Source organism: Apodemus sylvaticus, chromosome 20 (assembly GCF_947179515.1).
Source record: "Apodemus sylvaticus chromosome 20, mApoSyl1.1, whole genome shotgun sequence".
In the NCBI taxonomy this organism is placed as follows: Eukaryota; Metazoa; Chordata; class Mammalia; order Rodentia; family Muridae; genus Apodemus; species Apodemus sylvaticus.
The window spans coordinates 60847331-60866679 of NC_067491.1; the positions used below are offsets into that span (position 1 = coordinate 60847331).

General features: G+C 36.7%; 1 protein-coding gene across 1 annotated transcript; it reads left to right on the forward strand.

The window, feature by feature from the left end:
- The first annotated feature begins 471 nt into the window (after window positions 1-471).
- LOC127670648 (vomeronasal type-2 receptor 116-like) lies at window positions 472-19021 on the forward strand. The gene is made up of 4 exons (XM_052165104.1): window positions 472-789; window positions 1151-1957; window positions 3792-3936; window positions 18093-19021. The coding sequence occupies exons 1-4, from the start codon at window positions 472-474 to the stop codon at window positions 19019-19021; spliced, it is 2199 nt and encodes a 732-aa protein (XP_052021064.1).
- The last annotated feature ends 328 nt before the right edge of the window (window positions 19022-19349 follow it).

Consider the following 19349-nt stretch of genomic DNA (forward strand, 5'->3'; position numbering starts at 1 on the left):
CTAGCCATTCCATCTTGAAAAAGTTATTTAATCTCTGGCCCACACAGAGAAGGTTGCATCCATCTATTTTCCAGGGTAAACCAAAAATGAACAGGTTTTTCAAAAGCCAAATCTTGCCACAGATAGACTGAATTCACAAAGTGAGCTCTTTCATAATAGTATATCACATGAATCTGGTGGCTTCATGAAAAATAAACTATTTTTCATAGTTTGGCATACTGGAAGATAAGTACAGTGGATAATTTGTGAAGAAATATATTTCATTCTACGACGGAATTATGTTATATTTCCACATCTGGATGTCAGAGAAAGCAAACTCTCTTGGATATATAATTAATAAGTTTGCTCTTCAGCATATCATTTGAAATGAAGAATTTGTTGAAGGACTGTGTGTTCTAAGCAAACACAAGCTTTCAGAATATAAAAGTCATTGCTCTAAAGTTATAGGTATAATAGTTATGAGTTCCCAATATGAATGCTGTGATACTTCTATGCAGGATTGATATACGAAACTACCAACTTGTTTTGGCCATGTTATTTGCCATCAATGAAATCAACTTGAACCCTCATGTTTTACCAAACACTTCTCTGGGACTTGAGATATATAGTCTCCCAGATACTGAAAGGAACATTCTGAAGAGTGTATTCTATTGGCTCACAGGTTTGAGCATATTTATCCCTAATTACAATTGTAGAAAAAAGTGGAAATCGGCTGCTACACTTACTGGAATATCATGGAAATCATCTGAAATCATTGGGACATTGTTGGGTCTTTACAAATTTCCTCAGGTGAGTGCACATGATGTGAGTGGTGGGAAGCCAGCTTTCTTTTCTCAGAATTAGCTGTTTGCAAAATGAAAAGGAGAGATTTTGATTAATTGGCATTAAAGAGCAAATAGAAAGACAAGTACGTTCACAGTCTGTTATTTTTTTTTCTTTGATGTAGAGTAAGGAGGGTGAACAGTACACAAGGCAATTTAAAACTTTAATAGTTTTCAATAATTTTTCTGGAAACCCTCAGGAGGTGAGATGTGACATTAAGAACTATTCAGCAGAGTATCAACTTTATAACTTAAATCGGGTTTTTAAGACTAAGACTATTTAAATGGCATTTATTGTTCTCATTTTTAAAATACTGATTTCCTTTCAGCTTACTGTTGGGCCTTTTGATCATGCAGAGACTGACACAAATCAGTTTACATCTGTGTACCAGGTAGCCCCCAAAGACACAGCTCTGTTCTGTGGTATTGCCACTTTGATGCTTCATTTCAGCTGGACCTGGGTGGGACTGCTCATCACAGATGACCATAAAGGTTCTCAGTTTGCATCAGATTTTAGAATGGAGATGGAAAAGAGCAAAGCCTGCATAGCTTTTGTGGAAACAGTATCGTTTGTGGGAGAACCAATATATTATTTGCTAAGATATGATCAGATGCGTACTCTAGAGTCATCTGCAGATGTGATTGTAATTTATGAACACAATAATTTCCTATTAACTATAATAGTAAATATCCATAGAAAGTACACAATGAATAAAATCTGGGTTATGAATAAAAAATGGATTAGCCCAAGTATTCATCCATATACACTGTCACATTTATCCCATGGGGCTCTCACTTTTTCACCCCATCATGGGGAGATTGTTGGTTTCATAAAATTCATGCAGGAAGCCAATCCTGTTAAGTACCCAGAAGATACTTTTCTTCTTATCTTGTGGATGATTTTTTTCAATTGCTCAAGATTGCATTCTGCACGTAAAATCATTGAAAACTGTCTGCCCAATGCCTCTTTGGGATTGTTGCCAAGGAGTCTTTTTGAAATGGTCATGACTGAAGAGAGTTACAATGTGTACAATGCTGTGTATGCAGTGGCCCACAGTCTCCATGAGAAGAATCTCAATCAAATACAAGTTCAACCACAGGCAAATATTGATAGGACTCTGTTATCCCCCTGGCAGGTAATGTGCCTTTCTTTGTATTTTAAATTCACCAATAGATGCCTGAAAAGCTCTCAAACTAGCAATACTATATTATTTTTCCATTCAATAACCTATAAGACATAGTGCATATTTCAGTGCTTAGATATCAATATAGTCCAATGTCTATGTATATGATAAGTGGCCTGTAGAAGATTCTGTTCAACAGACTAATTCTTCTTTTTTGTAGAAATAGCAGAGATAGCTGGGCATGGTGGCACATGCCTGTAATCCCAGCACTTGGGAGGCAGAAGTAGGCAGATTTCTGAGTTCGAGACCAGCTTGGTCTACAGAGTGAGTTCCAGGACAGCTAGGACTACACAGAGAAACCCTGTCTTGAAAAAGAACCAAAACCCCCAAGCAAACAAAAAAAAATAGCAGAGATATTTGTCTTGATAATTTCTCAGTAGAAAAACCAAGACTTTCATTAATGTGCCGATCCCTGAGGAATCTTCATGTCTTAGAGTTGGGAATACCCAGGGGATGCTCCACCATCTCAGAGAAGTTGATGGGGGTTGGGTGGTGAGATGGATTAGTCTAAAAAGAGGAACTGCAATCAGGATGGAACTGAATAATTACATTGAAAACCATACAAAACCTATAAAAAAGGAAATGTAGATCCAAATTCTAGAGTAGATTTAGAAAGTAGAATGGGAATTGCCAAGAAAATGTGATTATAGGGTAAAGGCAATGAAAATGTTGTTTCGAGGATACCCCACTTTAGATAAATAAGAATAATTTGGTGTTTCACAGCATGACATACAGTTAGTTGTGATGGGTAGTCATAGTTGTCAATGGGACTGCATCTGCAATCCAAATCCAAGTGCCAAGCTGCTGGGTCTCCTAGGGTTACCCTGTTAAGCTGTCTTGAGAGGCATGTGTCAGGCGACTTTTGGGCGTTAGGTCATTGGATCTAGGGAAATGTTGTGTGACTTTTTATTCATAGGAACTATAAGCACTCTTTAAGTCAGTGAAGCATACAGGACAACTGTGTATCTCAGGGTTTCATAGAAGTCAACATACATGTAAATCATGGCTACCAATTCATGTTAAGCTATGCTTTCTAGTTTGAAAACTGCCATTGTATTCTATGTTGCTAAGTTTATAAAACATTTGATTGTTTGAAATGCATGTTCTCATTCTTGCAAATAAACCAGAACAAAAAGAAAAAAGAAAGAAGAAAAAAAATCCAGGTTTTCAAGTTCATTTTACACAAAATATATACAAAATTCCTGTATGCCATTAGCATAAGTATGTGCTCTAAATCAGCCCACTTCTACTCTCCACCAAACTCAAATAACCTCATCTTAAACATTGAGGCTGTAAAAATGTCCGGAAATATAAGGATATACTTAGTTTTTCAAAGAAGTTGAGATCTGTTCACTCCATAGTCCTTGAACATTTAGTAGTACTTGGAAGAGGAATAAGATAGTTTTTTTTTCAACCATGGCAAAGTAATACGCTCTTTGTAGCATTTTATAGATTCTTGGAATTATATTTTATTCTATTAGATAATAGCTATAGAAATGAAGTAGTTTCAATCTTTTGAAAAGGGATAAAAAGTTGTGACTTGTTTGCTGTATTATCTTTGATCATTTGGTACTTCTTGGCCTGGCATTTTCTATGCAAACTGACATTTAAGAAATAAATTATATTTATTTTCTCCTAAGGTTTCTTTTGTTGTGTTCAATCCCATAGATAATTAATTAAAACAGTGTTAACATCATACCTTATTGTCAGGAAATAACTCCTTATTCATAATTAAATTATAAATCCATAACTTCAACTTCATCATATGATTTCTCATATCTTTCAGCTTCACCCTTTTCTGAAGACTATTCAATTCAAAAACTCTGTTGGTGACCCTGTGGATCTGGAATGGAAAAGGATGGCTGATCCAGAGTATGATATTCACAACGTTTGGAACTTTCCATCAGGTCTTTCACTATTGGTGAAAGTGGGTACATTTGTTCCTAGTGCTTCCAAGGGGGAACAGCTGATGATATCTGAATACATGATTAACTGGCCCATAGGATTTACAGAGGTGTGATTCTAAGTAAATCTTATATGCTTCTTGATGTAGTAAATCTTGGTTGTTAATAATTACCCCATCAATACACTCATAACTATTATTATTAAGAGTTTTACTGATCGCTCATTCTTGTGGAAGTGTTTTAAATATTTTTAAATTATCTAATTATTTTGACCTTTAAAGAAAGGTTATCAGTTAGTACTTTCTGATATCATTGTAACATAAGAGATATCAGGCTGTTTACATTAACTTCTAGAGTCCAAGGTAATTTTTTTTCAAAATAACATAAATTGAACTTCCCTGAGAAGAGGAATCTTAGTATAGATAGTATTTCTGATCTTCTTTCATCAAGGAAAACCTGTCGAGTATTATCATAAAACATGGTAGTATGAGGGACCATTAATATGGGAGATATTTCCCTAATTTATTAAAAAAATGGGATTAGAAAGAAATTAGTGAAAAAGACACCCTTACCAATAATAACCACAAATAATGTAAACTATTTTGATGTATCTCTAACCAAGGAAATCAAAGACATGTATGAAAACAAATTCAAGTCCTTGAAGAAATAAATTGAAGAAGATGTGAGAAGATGGAAACCTCTTTCATCCTCATGGATGAATTTGATTAATCTAGTGAAAATTGGAAATTTAGAATGTTACCTAAATTTTACAAATTTAATAAAGGAATCGACAGATACAGTGTAATTCCTATGAAAATTCTCACACAATTATTTACAGACCTTCAAAGAGCAATTCTCAACTTCATGTGGAAAAAACAAGAACCAAGGATAGCTAAATGAACCTGAACAATAAAAGAACTTTGGGAGAAATCACCATCCTTGCCCTCAAAATGTAATACTGAGCAATGGTATAAAACCTTTATAGTTTCCTATAAAATGAAAATAGTTGATCAGTGGAATGAAATCAGCTCCCTGTAGTACATTTACGGACACTTGATTTTTGACAGAAGCCAAACCTTACAATGGAAAAAGAAAGAAAGCATCTTCAACAAATGATATCTCTCCTACTGAATATATGCTTATAGAAGAAGGCAAATAGACCAATATTTATCACTCTGAAGATACCCAAGACCAAGTGCATCAAAAACCTTAACATATTGAAAAAGATATGGAGAGAGGGGGCAGCCTTGTCTAGTCCCTGATTTTAGTGGGATTGCCTCACGTTTCTCTCCATTTAGTTTGATGTTGGCTACCGGTTTGCTGTATATTGCTTTTACTATGTTTAGATATGGGCCTTGTATTCCTGTCTTTTCCAAGATTTTTAGCATGAAAGGATGCTGAATTTTGTCAAATGCTTTTTCAGCATCTAATGAAATGATCATGTGGTTTTTTTCTTTGAGTTTGTTTATGTAGTGGATAGCATTTATGGATTTCCGTATATTGAACCATCCCTGCATCCCTGGGATGAAGCCTACTTGATCATGGTGGATGATCGTTTTGATGTGTTCTTGGATTCAGTGGGCAAGAATTTTATTTAGTATTTTTGCATCGATGTTCATAAGGGAGATTGGCCTGAAATTCTCTTTCTTAGTTGGGTCTTTGTGTGGTTTTGGTATCAGCGTAATAGTGGCTTCGAAGAAGGAGTTTGGTAGTGTTCTTTCTGTTTCTATTTGGTGGAAGAGTTTGAAGAGTATTGGTGTTAAGTCTTCTTTGAAGGTCTGATAGAATTCTGCACTGAAACCATCTGGTCCTGTGCTTTTTTTGTTTTTAAGCCTATCTCTGACCCCTTCTATTTCTTTAGGGGTTATTGGTCTGTTTAGATGGTCTATTTGATCCTGGTTTAATTTTGGTAATTGGTATCTGTCTAAGAAAATGTCCATTTCTTCCAGATTATCCAGTTGTGTTGAGTACAGGTTTTTGTAGTAGGATCTGATGAGTTTTTGAATTTCCTCGGTTTCTGTTGTGATATCTCTGTTTTCATTTCTAATTTTGTTAATTAAGATACTTTCTCTGTGCCCTTTGGCTAGTCTGGCTAAGGGTTTATCTATCTTGTTGATTTTTTCAAAGAACCAGCTTTTGGTCTTGTTGATTCTTTGTATGGTTCTCGTGGTTTCTACTTGATTGATTTCGGCCCTGAGTTTGATGATTTCCTGTCTTCTCCTCCTCCTGGGTGAATTAGCTTCTTCTTGTTCCAAACAAGAGAACTACGTGGCAATTACATTACTTGAGATTCGCAACTAGATCTTTAAGTCTATGTTCTTTCTTTAAATTTTTTATTGTTTGTTTTATTTGTTTACATTTCAAATATTATCTCCCTTCCTGTTTTGCCCTCAGCAAACACCCTATCCCATCCCTCCTGCTTCTATGATGATGCCACCCCCACCCACACAACACCTTCCTACTTCAGAGCCCTAGCATTCTCCACCACTGGGTCATCCACCCTCCACAGGACTAAAGGACTCCCCTCCCACTGATGCCAGATAAGGTAATCTTCTGGTGCATATGCAGCTGTACCCATGGTTCTCTCCATGTGTTCTGGTTGGTTGATACTGTTCTTCCTATGGAGTTTCAACCCCTTCAGCTCCTGCAGGCCTTCGTCTAACTCCTCCATTGGGATTCTTGTGCTCAGTCCAGCGGTTGGCTGTGAGCATCCCCATCTGTATTTCTCAGGCTCTGTTAGTAGACACCTGTATCTGGCTCCTCTGAGCAAGCACTTTTATTTTTATTAGTTATATTCTTTATTTACATTTCAAATGTCGTCCCCATTCCTGATTTCCTCCCGAAAATCCCCTAACTCATCGCCCTTCCCCCTGCTCACCATTCCACGGACTATCGCTTCCCTGTCTTGGGGTTCCCCTATACTGGGGCATCTAAGTTTCTCAGTACCAAGGGCCTCTCCTCCCTTTGATGTCCAACAAGGCCATCCTCTGCTTCATATGTATCTAGAGACATGGGTCCGTCCATGTGTACTCTATGGTTGATGGTTTAGTCCCTGGGAGCTCTGGTGGAGCTGGGTGGTTCATATTGTTGTTCTTCCTATGGCGCTGCAAACCCCTTCAGCTCCTTGGGTCTTTTCTCTAGCTCGTCCATTTTGCTCAGTTCAATGGTTGGCTGAGAGCATCCACCTCTATATTTGTCAATCACTGGCAGAGCCTCCCAGGTGACAGCTATATCAGGCTCCTATCAGCAAGCACTTGTTGGCATCCACAATAGTGTCCAGGTTTTGTAACTGTATATGAGATGGATCCCTAGGTGTGGCAGTCTCTGGATTATCTTTCCCTCAGTCTCTGATCTACACTTTGTCTCTGTATCTCCTCCTGTGGGTATTTAGTTCCCCCTACTAAGAAGGACTAGAGTATCCATAATTTGTTCTTCTTTCTTCTTGAGCTTCATATAGTCTGTGAGTTGTATCCTGACACTCTTTTCTTCTCATCCTCTGCTCTGTCAACTAATTTTCTCCCTCTAGCTCCCATTATTATTTTCTTCCATCTTCTAAGTAGGACTGAAGGATCCACAATTTGGTCTTCTTTCAGCTTGATCTTCATAGTTTGTCCATTGTATCATGGGTATTACAAGCCTTTTGCCTAATAGCCAGATCACTATGAGAGAGTAGTACATATGTTTCATGTTCTTTTGCTGCTCGACATCCTCAGTAAGGATATTTTCTACTTCCATCCATTTGAATGCAAAACTCAAAGTTGCCATTTCTAATAGTTAAATAGCACTCCATTGTGTATTTGTATGATAAGTGTTGTATCCATTCTTTCATTGATGGGCATCTGGGTTGTTTCAAGTTCTGGCTATTATAAAAAAGGCTGATATGATCATATTGGAGCATCTTTTGGATATATGCCCTGGAGTGGTGTAACTGGATCCTCAGGTAGTACTATTTACAATTTTCTGAGAGATTATCAGACTGATTTCAAGAGTGGTTTTACCAGCTTCCATTCCCACCAGCAATAGAAGAGTTTGCCTCTTTCTCCACATCCTTACCAGCATTAGCTGTCACCTGAGAGTTTGATTTTAGTTATTCTAAAGGGTGTGTGGTGGAATCTGAGGGTCATTTTGATTTACATTTCCCTGATGACTAAGAATGTTGAACAATTCACTAGGAACATCTAAGCCACTTGAGACTCCTTATTTGGAAAGTCTTTTATTAGCTCTGTATTCCATTTTTAATAGCATTACCTGGTTCTCTGGAATCTTTATGCTAATGTCTTTGATCAACTTCACTTGAAGTTTTGTGCAGCGTGATAGATATACATCTATTTTCATTCCTCTACATCAGACATCCCATTAGCTCACCACTATTATTTAGATGCTTTCTTTTTTCCCCATTGTATGATTTTGGGTTTTTGTCAGAAATTTAAGTGTCTGTAGGCATGTGTCTTTGAGGATTGATTCCATTGATCAATCTGTTTGTTCCTAGACTAGTATCATGCTGATTTTATTACTATTACTTAAGGTCAAGGATGGGGTTATAATAGAACCTCCAAAAGTTCTATTATATTTCAGGATTCCCTTAGTGATGCTGGGATTTTGTTTTTCCATATAAAGTTAAGATTACTATTTCAAGGTCTATAAAGAATTGTATTTTAATTTTGATGGGAATCGGATTGAATATGTAGATTACTTTTCGTTTGGTAATCATTTATATTATGTTAATTTTTATTTCAAGGGCATGAGAGATCTTTCGATATTCTGATAGTTTTCTCAATGTTTTCTTCAGTGATTTTAAGATAATTTCTTATAGGTTTGCAGTTGCATGGCTAGAATTACATGAAGATATTTATATTATTTGTCAATATTGCAAAGAAATCTGTTTCCCTAATTTCTTTCTCAGCTCATTTATCATTTGTGTAAAGAAGGAGTATGGCATTTTTTAATGTTAATTTTGTATTCAGCCACTTTTTTGTGATTTTTAATATTTCTTTTATTATTATTTCTTTTTTCATTTTTTATTAATTTTTTTATTTTATTCAATATATTTTTTATTTACATTTTGAATGATTTCCCCTTTTCTGGGCCCCTACTCCTCGAGTATTCATCAGTTGTAGGTGTTCTCTGGTAGAATTTTTGGAGTTATTTATGTTTATTATCATATTATCTGTCAAAAGCAATACTTTGACTTCTTTCTTTCTAATTTGTAGCCACATGATCTGTTTTAGTTCTCTGACTGTTCCAGCTACTACTTCAACCTCTGTATTGAATAGATTAGTGAGATTGGGCAACATTGTCTTGTCCCTGATCTTAGTGGAATTACCTAAGTTTCTGTCCATTTAATTTTATATTAGCTACTGACTTTCAGTATGTTGGTTGTGTAAAATTTAAATATTTGACATATATCCCTGATTTTTCAAATACTTTAAAAATGAATTGATGTCACATTTTCTTTCTTTAATTAATTTTTTACACTCCATATTTTATTCACCCCCATCTACTCACCAACTGTTCAACATCTCATACTTCCTTCACACCCTCTGTCTCCACATGGAGGTCCAGACCCCCACCCTGCCTGACCTCTAAACTCCCTGAGGTCTCCAGTCTCTTGATGGTTAGGTGTATCATCTCGGAACACTGACCCATCAGTCCTCTACTGTATGTGTGCTGGGAGCTGGTATATGCTGCCTGTTTGGTGGTCCAGTGATCGAAGCATCACATAAGTCCAGATTAATTGAGACTGCTGGTCCTCCTACAGTATCGCTCTTCTCCTCAACTTCTTTCAATCTTCTCTAGTTCAACAACAGGGGTCAGCTGCTTCTGTCTATTGGTTAGGTGCAAATATCTGCATCTGACTCTTTCTGCTGCTTGTTGGGATTTCCAGTGCTCTGTCAAGCTAGGAGGTTCCTTTTTTTGAATGAATTGGTATCACATTTTCATAATGCTTCCTTCAGCAATTAATGAGATGATCATTATGTTTTTTATTCTTCAGTTTTTTTATATGGTGAATCAGGCAGAAGGATTTTCATGTATTGAACCATCTTTGGATCTCAGGGATGAATCCTACTGAGTTAAGGTGTATGACATTTTTGATGTGTTCTTGCAATTGGTTTGTGAGTTTTGATTTTTATAGATATATTCTAGTATTTCTGCATCAATATGCATAAGTGAAATAGGTCCAAAATTATCTTTCTTTGTTGAGTCTGTGAAATTTGTGTATCAGTTTGACGGTGGACTCATAAAATGAGTTTGGCAGTGCTCCTGCTTCTATTTGGTGGGATAATCCGTGAAGCATTGGTTTTAGCTGTCCTTTAAAAGTCTGGGAGAATTCTGTAATAAAACCACCTGGCCCTGGGTATTTTTTATTTGATATATTTTTTATTTACATTTCAAATGATTTCCCCTTTTCTGGTCCCCCACTACCCAAAAGTCCCATAAGCCCTATTCCCTTCCCCTGTTCTCCCATCCAACCCTTCCCAATTCCCTGTTCTGGTTTTGCCCTATACTGCTACACTGAGTCTTTCCAGAACTAGGGGCCACTCCTACATTCTTCTTGCACATCATTTGACGTGTGGATTATGTTTTGGGTATTCCAATTTTCTAGGGTATTTTTAATGAAGAGAAATTTCATGACTGCTTCTCTCTTTTTTTTTTTTTAGGGTTTTATAGATATTTGTATACCTGATCTTGACTTAACTTTAGTAAGTGTGGAATTTGTTTAGAAATTCAGCAAGTTCATTAAACTTTCCCAGTTTTGTGGCGTATAAGCTGTGAAGTAAGCTAACACTTTTTTTCTTGTCTGTTTTTTTTTTGCCTCCCTTTTCATTTCTGATTTTCTTTGTATATATATATATATATTTGATTAGATGTTTTCTTTACTTACATTTCAAATGTTATCCCCTTTCCTCGTTTCCCCTCTGAAAACGCCCTATTCCATCGCCCCTCCCCCAGCTCACCAACCTAAACACTCATGCTTCCTTGTCCTGGCATTCTCCTACACTGAGGCATCGAATCTTCTCAGGACCAAGGGACTCTCCTCCCTTTGAAGTCCAACAAGGCCATCCTCTGCTACATATGAAGCGGGAACCATGGGTTCCTCCATGTGTACTCTCTGGTTGGTGGTTTAGTCACTGGGAGCTCTGGGGTATTCTGGTTGGTTCATATTGCTGTTTCTCCTATAGGACTACAAGTTCCTTCAGCTTTTTGGGTCCTTTCTCTAGGTCCTCCATTGGGGACCTTATGATCAGTTCAGTGGTTTTATGAGATCATCCACCTCTGCATTTGTCTGGTACTGGCAGAGCCTCTCAAGAGACAGCTATTTCGGGCTACTGTCAGCAAGTGCTTGTTGGCATCTACAATAGTGATTGGGTTTGGTGACTGTATATGGGATTGATCTCTCTGTGGGGCAGTCTCTGGATGGTCTTTCATTCAGGCTCTGCTCACACTTGGTCTCTTTATCTCCTCCCATGGCCATTTTGTGCCCCCTTCTAAGAAGGACCAAAGTATTCATACTTTGGTGTTCCTTCTTCTTGGGCTTTGTTTGGTCTGGGAATTGTATCTTAGGCATTCTGAGCTTCTAGGCTAATATCCACTTATCAGTGAGCACATACCACGTGGGATGACATCTTCTACTTCCATTCATTTCCCTAAGAATTTCAAAATTAATAATTTCATTGTTTTTAATACCTGAATAGTGTATTCCATTGTGTAAATGTACCACATTTTCTGTATCCATTCCAGTGTTGAGGAACATATAGGTTCTTCCAAGCTTCTGGCTGCTATGAACATAGTGTAGCATGTGTCTTTATTACATGTTGGAGAATCATCTGGGTATATGCCCAGCAGTGGTAGAGCTGGATCATCAGGTAATACTATGTCCAATTTTCTGAGGAAACAGCAAACTGACTTCAGAGTGGTTGTATCAGCTTGCAGTCTCACCAGCAGTGGAGGGGAGGGGTGCTCCTCTTTCTCCACATCCTCTCCAGCACCTGCTGTCACTTGAGTTTTTGATCTTAGCCATTCTGACTGTGTGAGGTGGAAATTCAGTGTCGTTTTGATTTGCATTTCCCTGATGACTAAGGTGTTGAATATTTCTTTAGTTGTTTCTCATCAAGAGAAAGAAATTACAAAAATAACATCCTTCACAATAGTCACCAACAATATAAAGTATCTTGGTGTGACTCTCACCAAACAAGTCAAAGATCTGTATGACAAGAACTTCAAGTCACTGAAGAAAGAAATTGAAGAAGACCTCAGAAGATGGAAAGATCTCCCATGCTTGTGGATTGGCAGGATTAATATAGTAAAAATGACCATCTTGCCAAAAACAATAGACAGATTAAATGCCGTCCCCATGCAAATTTCAACTCAATTTTTCATAGTTAGAAAGAGCAATTCTCAAATTCATCTGGCATAATAAAAAACCCATGATAGTAAAAAGTATTCTCAAAAATAAAAGAACTTCTGTGGGAATCCAGCATCCTGGACATCAAACTGTACTACAGAGCAATAGTGTTTAAAAAGTGAATGGTAAACTGGTACAGTGACAGGCTGGTAGATCAGTGCAATGGAATTGAAGAACCAGAAATGAAACAACGCACCTATGGTCACTTGATGTTTGACAAAGTAGCTAAAACCATCCAGTGAGAAAAAGATAGCCTTTTCATCAAATGGTTATGGTTTAACTGGTGGTCAGCATGCAGAAGAATACAAATTGATCCATTATTATCTCCTTGTACAAAGCTCAAGTTCAATTGGATCAAGGACCTCCACATAAAACCAGATACACTGAAAGTAATAGAAGAGTAAGTGGGGAAGAGCCTCGACTACATGGGCACAGGGGAAAATTTACTAAACAGAGCACCAATGACTTATGCTCTAAGATAAAGAATTGGCAAATGGGACCTCATAAAATTACAAAGTTTCTGTAAGACAAAGGACACTGTCAATAGAACAAACACAATGGCAACCAACAAATTGAGAAAAGATCTTTACCAACCGGACATCCGGTAGAGGGCTAATATCCAATATACACAAAGAAATTAAGAAGTTAGATTCCAGAGAACAAAAGAAACCTATTAACAATGGGGTACAGAGCTAAACAAAGAATTCTCAAGTGTGGGTTTTATTTATTTTGATACGATTGCTATGTAGTTAATATGGTGAGGTTTTGTCTATCTTATTGATTTTCTCAATGAACTATTTCTTGTCTTCATTGATTAATTTTATTCCTTTTCTCTAACTGATTGATTTCAACCCTTATTTGATTATTTCCTCTTTTTGCCTCCTCTTCCCGGTATTTCCTTTTTCTAGAGCTCTCACATATATGTTTAAATTACACTTTTGAGAATTTTCAAATTAAATTCTTCATAAAGACACTCAGTGGAATGAGTGCAATGAGCACTATTTTTACTGTTTCCAAGAATTTGGGTTTGCTGTGCTATGTTTTAATTGAAATCTAAAATTTTCTTTATTTCTCCCCTAATCCAGAGATCATTGAGTAATGAGTTCTTCAATTTTCATGAGTGGTTAAGTTTTCATGGTATTTCTGTTGTTGAAGTCCAAATTTCCTCCAAGGTTCTCTCATAACAGAAAAGATGATGTTTCAATTTTCTTGTATCCATGAAGGATGTTTTGTGACTGATTATCTGGTAAATATTGGGGGGAAGAATTCATTGGGTGCTGAGAAGACAGTATATTCTTTTGTGTTTGTGTCAAATATTCTCTAGATGCCTTTTATATTCATTTGATTCATAATGTCTGTAAGTTTTGTTATTTCTCTGTTTAGTTTCTGACTAAATAACATGTCAGTTGGTGAAAACAGGGTTTTGAAATTAACCACTAGTAATGTTCAGAGTTTGACATGTGGTTCAAGCTTTATCAATGTTTCATTTACAAATGTTCGTGCCTTTGAACTGGAGGCATGCATGTTGAGAACTGAAATATCATCTTAGTAGATTTTTCCTTTGCTGAGTATGAATTATCCATTCCCATCTCCTTTTATTAATTTTAGTTGGAAGCTTATTTTAATAAGTATAAGAATGATTGTGTCAGCTTACTTCTAGGGTTTTTTTTCCTGGAAATTTTTTTCAGAACTTACTCTACGTTAATGTCTATTGGTATTGCTGAGATATTTGTTTTATACAGCAAAATGAAAGCATCTTAGTCAGGGTTTCTATTCCTGCACAAACATCATGAACACGAAGGAAGTTGGGGAGGAAAGGGTTTATTCAGCTTACACTTCCACACTGCTATTCATCACTAAAGGAAGTCAGGACTGGAACTCAAGCAGGTCAGGAAGCAGGAGCTGATGCAGAGGCCATGGAGGGATGTTACTTTTGGGCTAGCATCCCTGGCTTTCTCGGCCTGCTTTCTTATGGAAAGCAAGACTACCAGACCAGGGATGGCAACACTGCCAAGGGGCCCTTCCCTGTAATCACTAATTGAGAAAATGCCCCACAGCTGGATCTCATGGAGCCATTTTCTCAAATGAAGCACCTGTCTTTTTGGTAAGTCCAACCTGTGTCAGGTTGACACACAAAACCAGCCAGTAAAGATAGTTCCTGTTTTTGTACTTGTTCTGTTAGTCTGTGTCATTTATTGAGAAATTGAATCCATAGATGGTGAGAAATATTAATGGTCAGTGTTTGTTTATCCCTATTATTTGTTGTTGGTGTGTATATGGGTTTGTGTGTGTTTAAATTGATTTTCCTTGTATGGAATTACCTATTTCTTGTGTTTCCTTCAAATTAGCTATCATCTTTCTGTTTGAGATTTCCTTCTAGCATTTTGTTGTAGGAATGGATTTTTGGATAGATATTGTTTAAATCCAGACTTGTCTTAAATTATGGTTGTTTACTCTGTCTGTTGTGATTGACAGTTTTGCTGGGTATAGGACTCTAGGTTGGCATGTGTGATTTTTTCATAGGTTTTAAGATATCTGTTCAGGCCCTTCAGTTTTTAGAGAATCTATTGAAAAGGTACAATTCTAGTAGGTCTGCCATGGAATGATACCTGGTCTTTTACCTCAGTGCTTAGTCTTTCTTAGTCCTCTACATTATGCATTTTCATTATTTTGTTGAGAGAGGACTTTTCTGGCCCACTCTATTTTGTGTTTCACAAGCATCTTTTATGTTTATAGGTATTTCTCTCTTTACATTGTGATTTTTTCTAATATAATTTTGTTGAAAATACTTTCTCACCCTGGGATCTGGGACTCTTTACCTTCTACTATTCCTATCATTCTAAGGTTACTTGTTTTCTTTGTATTCCAGATTTCTTGGGTGTTTTGTTTCAGGGATATTTTAGCGTTAACATTTTCTTTTACTGATGTGCTAGTTTCTATTTTTGTATGCCTGAGATTCTCTCCTATATCCTTTTATCTTATTGGTGATACTTGCATTTTTTGTTCTGTAAGCTTCTTTAGGTTTTCCATCTGCAGTTTACCCTCAGTTTGTATTTTCATTCTGGCTTCAATTTGCACTTTCATATCCTGACCAGCTTTACTTACTTCCCTAGTTAACTGTAGTTTCTGCTATTACTTTAAGAGATTTATTTGTTTCCTCTCTAAAGCCCTATATTTGTCTGATTGTGTTTTCTTTTTCTTTTTTAAACGTTTTATTCCTTTCCTCTTTAACGGCCTCTATCATCTTCATAAGACTGGATTTAAGGGCACTGTGGTTCAGTTGTGTTAAGATTTGCAGGGCTTGCTGTTGTAGAGTAAGTTTGCCCTGTTGGTGTCATAATATTCTTGAATTTTGTTGTTTGAGTTCGTTTCATGCCTTTAGCCATCGAGATGTTTTAGTCACTGCATGTTCCTATTATGATATATATTGGGATGATAGCTAACCACCGTGATCTTAGTGTGACAGGCCCCTGGTGTATATTTTTGGGCTATATTGTTCTGGAATAGCAGGTATTAAAAAGATGGCAAGAGACTTGGCAGAAAATTTTATATCTGGCAGGGACGATCTCCTCAGAGCCATGCCTGACAAAGTTCTTTGGGCAGGAACGATTAGAGAAGGAATGAAATCTAAATATTTTGCTTCTGGATCAACAGGCTTGTTGAAGCTTGGCAGAGAGGTAGTGAGAGAATAGAAGTCTGGTGCAGATTTCAGGATAATTATATTTCCTCATCTATTAATTTCCATTATTTGACTGTAAAATATTTTATATAAGGTATTTCTCTGCTACATATAGAGCCAAAACATAAAGACTACCTAATTGCCTGTTAATTCGGTTATAGTTCCTGTATGCAGATTGAAGAGATATAAATTTCACTTACGAATTTAATGTGGTTGTGGAAGGACCACTTCAACTGTCTCCCCAAAATGCTTCCTTTATTACAGACTGAAGTTCAGACACTTTAGAGATATGTACATTTGGAGGGATGGAATAGAATAAAGGTTTTGACCTACATCACAGTATCAGATTGTATTGATTAAAAATACTGCTACATAAATGTTGAACACTCAAAAGTTATAGAAATTCCTGATCAAAGGAATTTGAATACAGGAAAATATAATAAACATATATTTCAAAACAAACCATAAGCCTTATACAAAATAAATTTTGTCTTATATCAGTTGCCTTAAATTAATGAATACTGTTTATAAGATACAATATTAAAAGCTAGCATAACACAGCAACAAAAATAATCTAACAACAGAGCAGAACAGATTTATGTAAAAGTGTTACATTAGCATGAATAGTCACATTGAGAAAATGTTAACTATTTGACAGGAGAGTTTAAGAAAGCATAAGAAAGATACACAAATGTAGGGCTCAGTGTAAAAAGAAGTAAATGTAGTCTTTCTGTATCTTTTAAGGAAAAGTGAAACTAAAATAGTTTTTGAAATGAAGCCTTTACAAAAATACGGAAAGTTATTTGTGACAAGAAATATGTGATTAAATAATATTAGAAGCATTTATTTTTCTCCTCTGAGTTTTATTCACAAAGATTTAGTTATTAAAATCTATTCTGGAGGAACAAAGAAAACATAAATTTAAGTATTTAAGTAGTTGTTTTCCTGAAAATCTTTCAAAAAGTTTTTCAAAACAGTAAACTAATAGCCACGAAATTATCTCAATATGAAAAGGAACTTACATCCCCTACTCTACCCTTAATTTCATCACAGAACCCAGAAGTAGTTAAAAGAGAAAAGGCCTACTAACTTTTCTCAAACATCCATATATTCACTATAACACCTGTGAGAACTTCCTTCCATCAAAAAGGAAAGGGGCTGGGGAAAGATAAGGAATGCTTTGAACACATATTTAGTAGATTCCAACCAAGATCACATGAGAAGAAAACATTTTCAAACTGAAAGAAATTTATAAATAAAAATGAATTTGTGTCATATTTCCCAGACTAAAAAATCCTTGTACATAAGAAATTCAATGAAAAATGTCTATTTCAAAATTGAATTCGCATCTTCTATTGGAAATTTAGAAATATTTTTGAGAGCTGGCATAAAAATTGAATTAGTTATTGCCATGTAATTTGGTATTTTCTAGTTTGAAAATATATGCTTCAACTGTATTACAAAATATAAATAAAAGAGAGGTAAAAAGCAAAAAATAAGAATACTTCAATATACAACTAAAATAAATCGGCTCTAGGTATGAGATTTTATGGGTATTTTCATTGTCAATTTGACACCATCAAGATTTATGTAATAAAAGAAAACCACAATTGAAAATCCTTTGAAGGGCTGGACTGTAGCAAAAAGTTTTATACATCCTCATGTTTAGTGGTTGCTGTGGGCTGCGCTGCCTCACTGGGTTGGTGCAGCTCTGAGGAGGTGATCACAAGCTACATAACAAAGCAGGTCAGGGAAAATAGTAGAGGCAGGGCAGGCAGCACCACACCCCAGTGGACTCACCTTCAGTTCTTACCTCCTTATTCTACCTTCAGTTCCTGCATGGTTTCCTCAGTGATATATTTATAATGTATAATGTGAAAAACACCCTTTTCTCCAGAAAAGGATACTCTTCATGGGGTTTTTCGAAAGGAGTATAAACCTTACCTTGTGTGATTATTCACTTTAGAATACTCATATCTCTATACCAAAAGTGACAAGGGAACATGGTTGTAATAACAATCCAATGAGTTTGAAGCATAAAATGTATTAGGATAAAGGGAAACTTGACCATGCATTCATGATCAACTTCATTTCCACCAGGTATGGATCAGTGTGTGCACTGTCCAGAAACTCATTATGCAAATGCAGAGAAGACACACTGCCTGGAGAAAACTGTCACCTTTCTGGCCTATGATGATCCCTTGGGGAAGGGACTCACACTCGTGTCCCTTGGATTTTCAACTCTCACAGCTCTTGTTATTGGGGTCTTTGTAAACCACAGAGACACTCCAGTAGTGAAGGCCAATAACAGATCTCTCAGTTACATCCTGCTCATCATTCTGACCCTCTGTTTCCTCTGTCCATTGCTCTTCCTTGGTCTTCCACACACAGCCACATGTATCCTGCAACAGAATGTGTTTGGAGTTCTGTTCACAGTGACTCTATCCGGTGTGTTGGCCAAAACCATCACTGTAGTTATGGCCTTCAAGATTACAGCTCCAGGAAGAAAGATCAGATGGTTGCAGATATCACAGGTCCCTAAGTGTGTCATTCCAGCTTGCACTCTGATACAAGTACTTCTCTCTGGCATATGGCTGGGAACATCCCCTCCATTTATTGACATGGATGCTCACTCTGAACATGGACACATCATCATTCTTTGCAACAAGGGCTCAGCTGTTGCCTTCCACTGTGCTCTGGCCTACCTGGGAGTCATGGCCTTGGGTAGTTACCTCATGGCTTTCTTGTCCAGGAACCTTCCTGACACATTTAATGAATCCAAGTCCATGGCTTTCAGCATGCTTGTGTTCTGCAGTGTATGGGTCACGTTCCTCCCTGTCTACCACAGCACCACTGGGAAGGTCAGTGTAGCTATGGAAATGTTCTCTATCCTGGCTTCCAGTGCAAGCATTCTAATTGTAATCTTTGTCCCTAAGTGCTACATTGTTTTGTTTAGGCCAGAATTAAACACACTTCCTCGTAACAGGGATGAAAGACACCACAGGGGCAAATATTTACTTAAAACATAGTTCACATGATTCTTCATCTAAACTGAATTTTACTGGATCTCTACCGTTCTGACCATCACATATTAGGTCACATGTTTTTCCTGTGATGGCTTTGTGGGTATGGCTTCTTCTCACCAGATATTATATTCTGAGCTTAATTCCCTGGAACCCCATGATGAAGTAAGGAATCGATTTTCTGAAGTTGAACTAGTGCATTTCCAGTCCCTAAAATAAGTAAACATTTTTAATATAACTTTAGAAAACCCTTTTGAAAACAGTCATAACATTGAAATATGACAGCATGAGCTTTCATTGTTTACACTGACATAAAATATTAATTTTTCCTCTT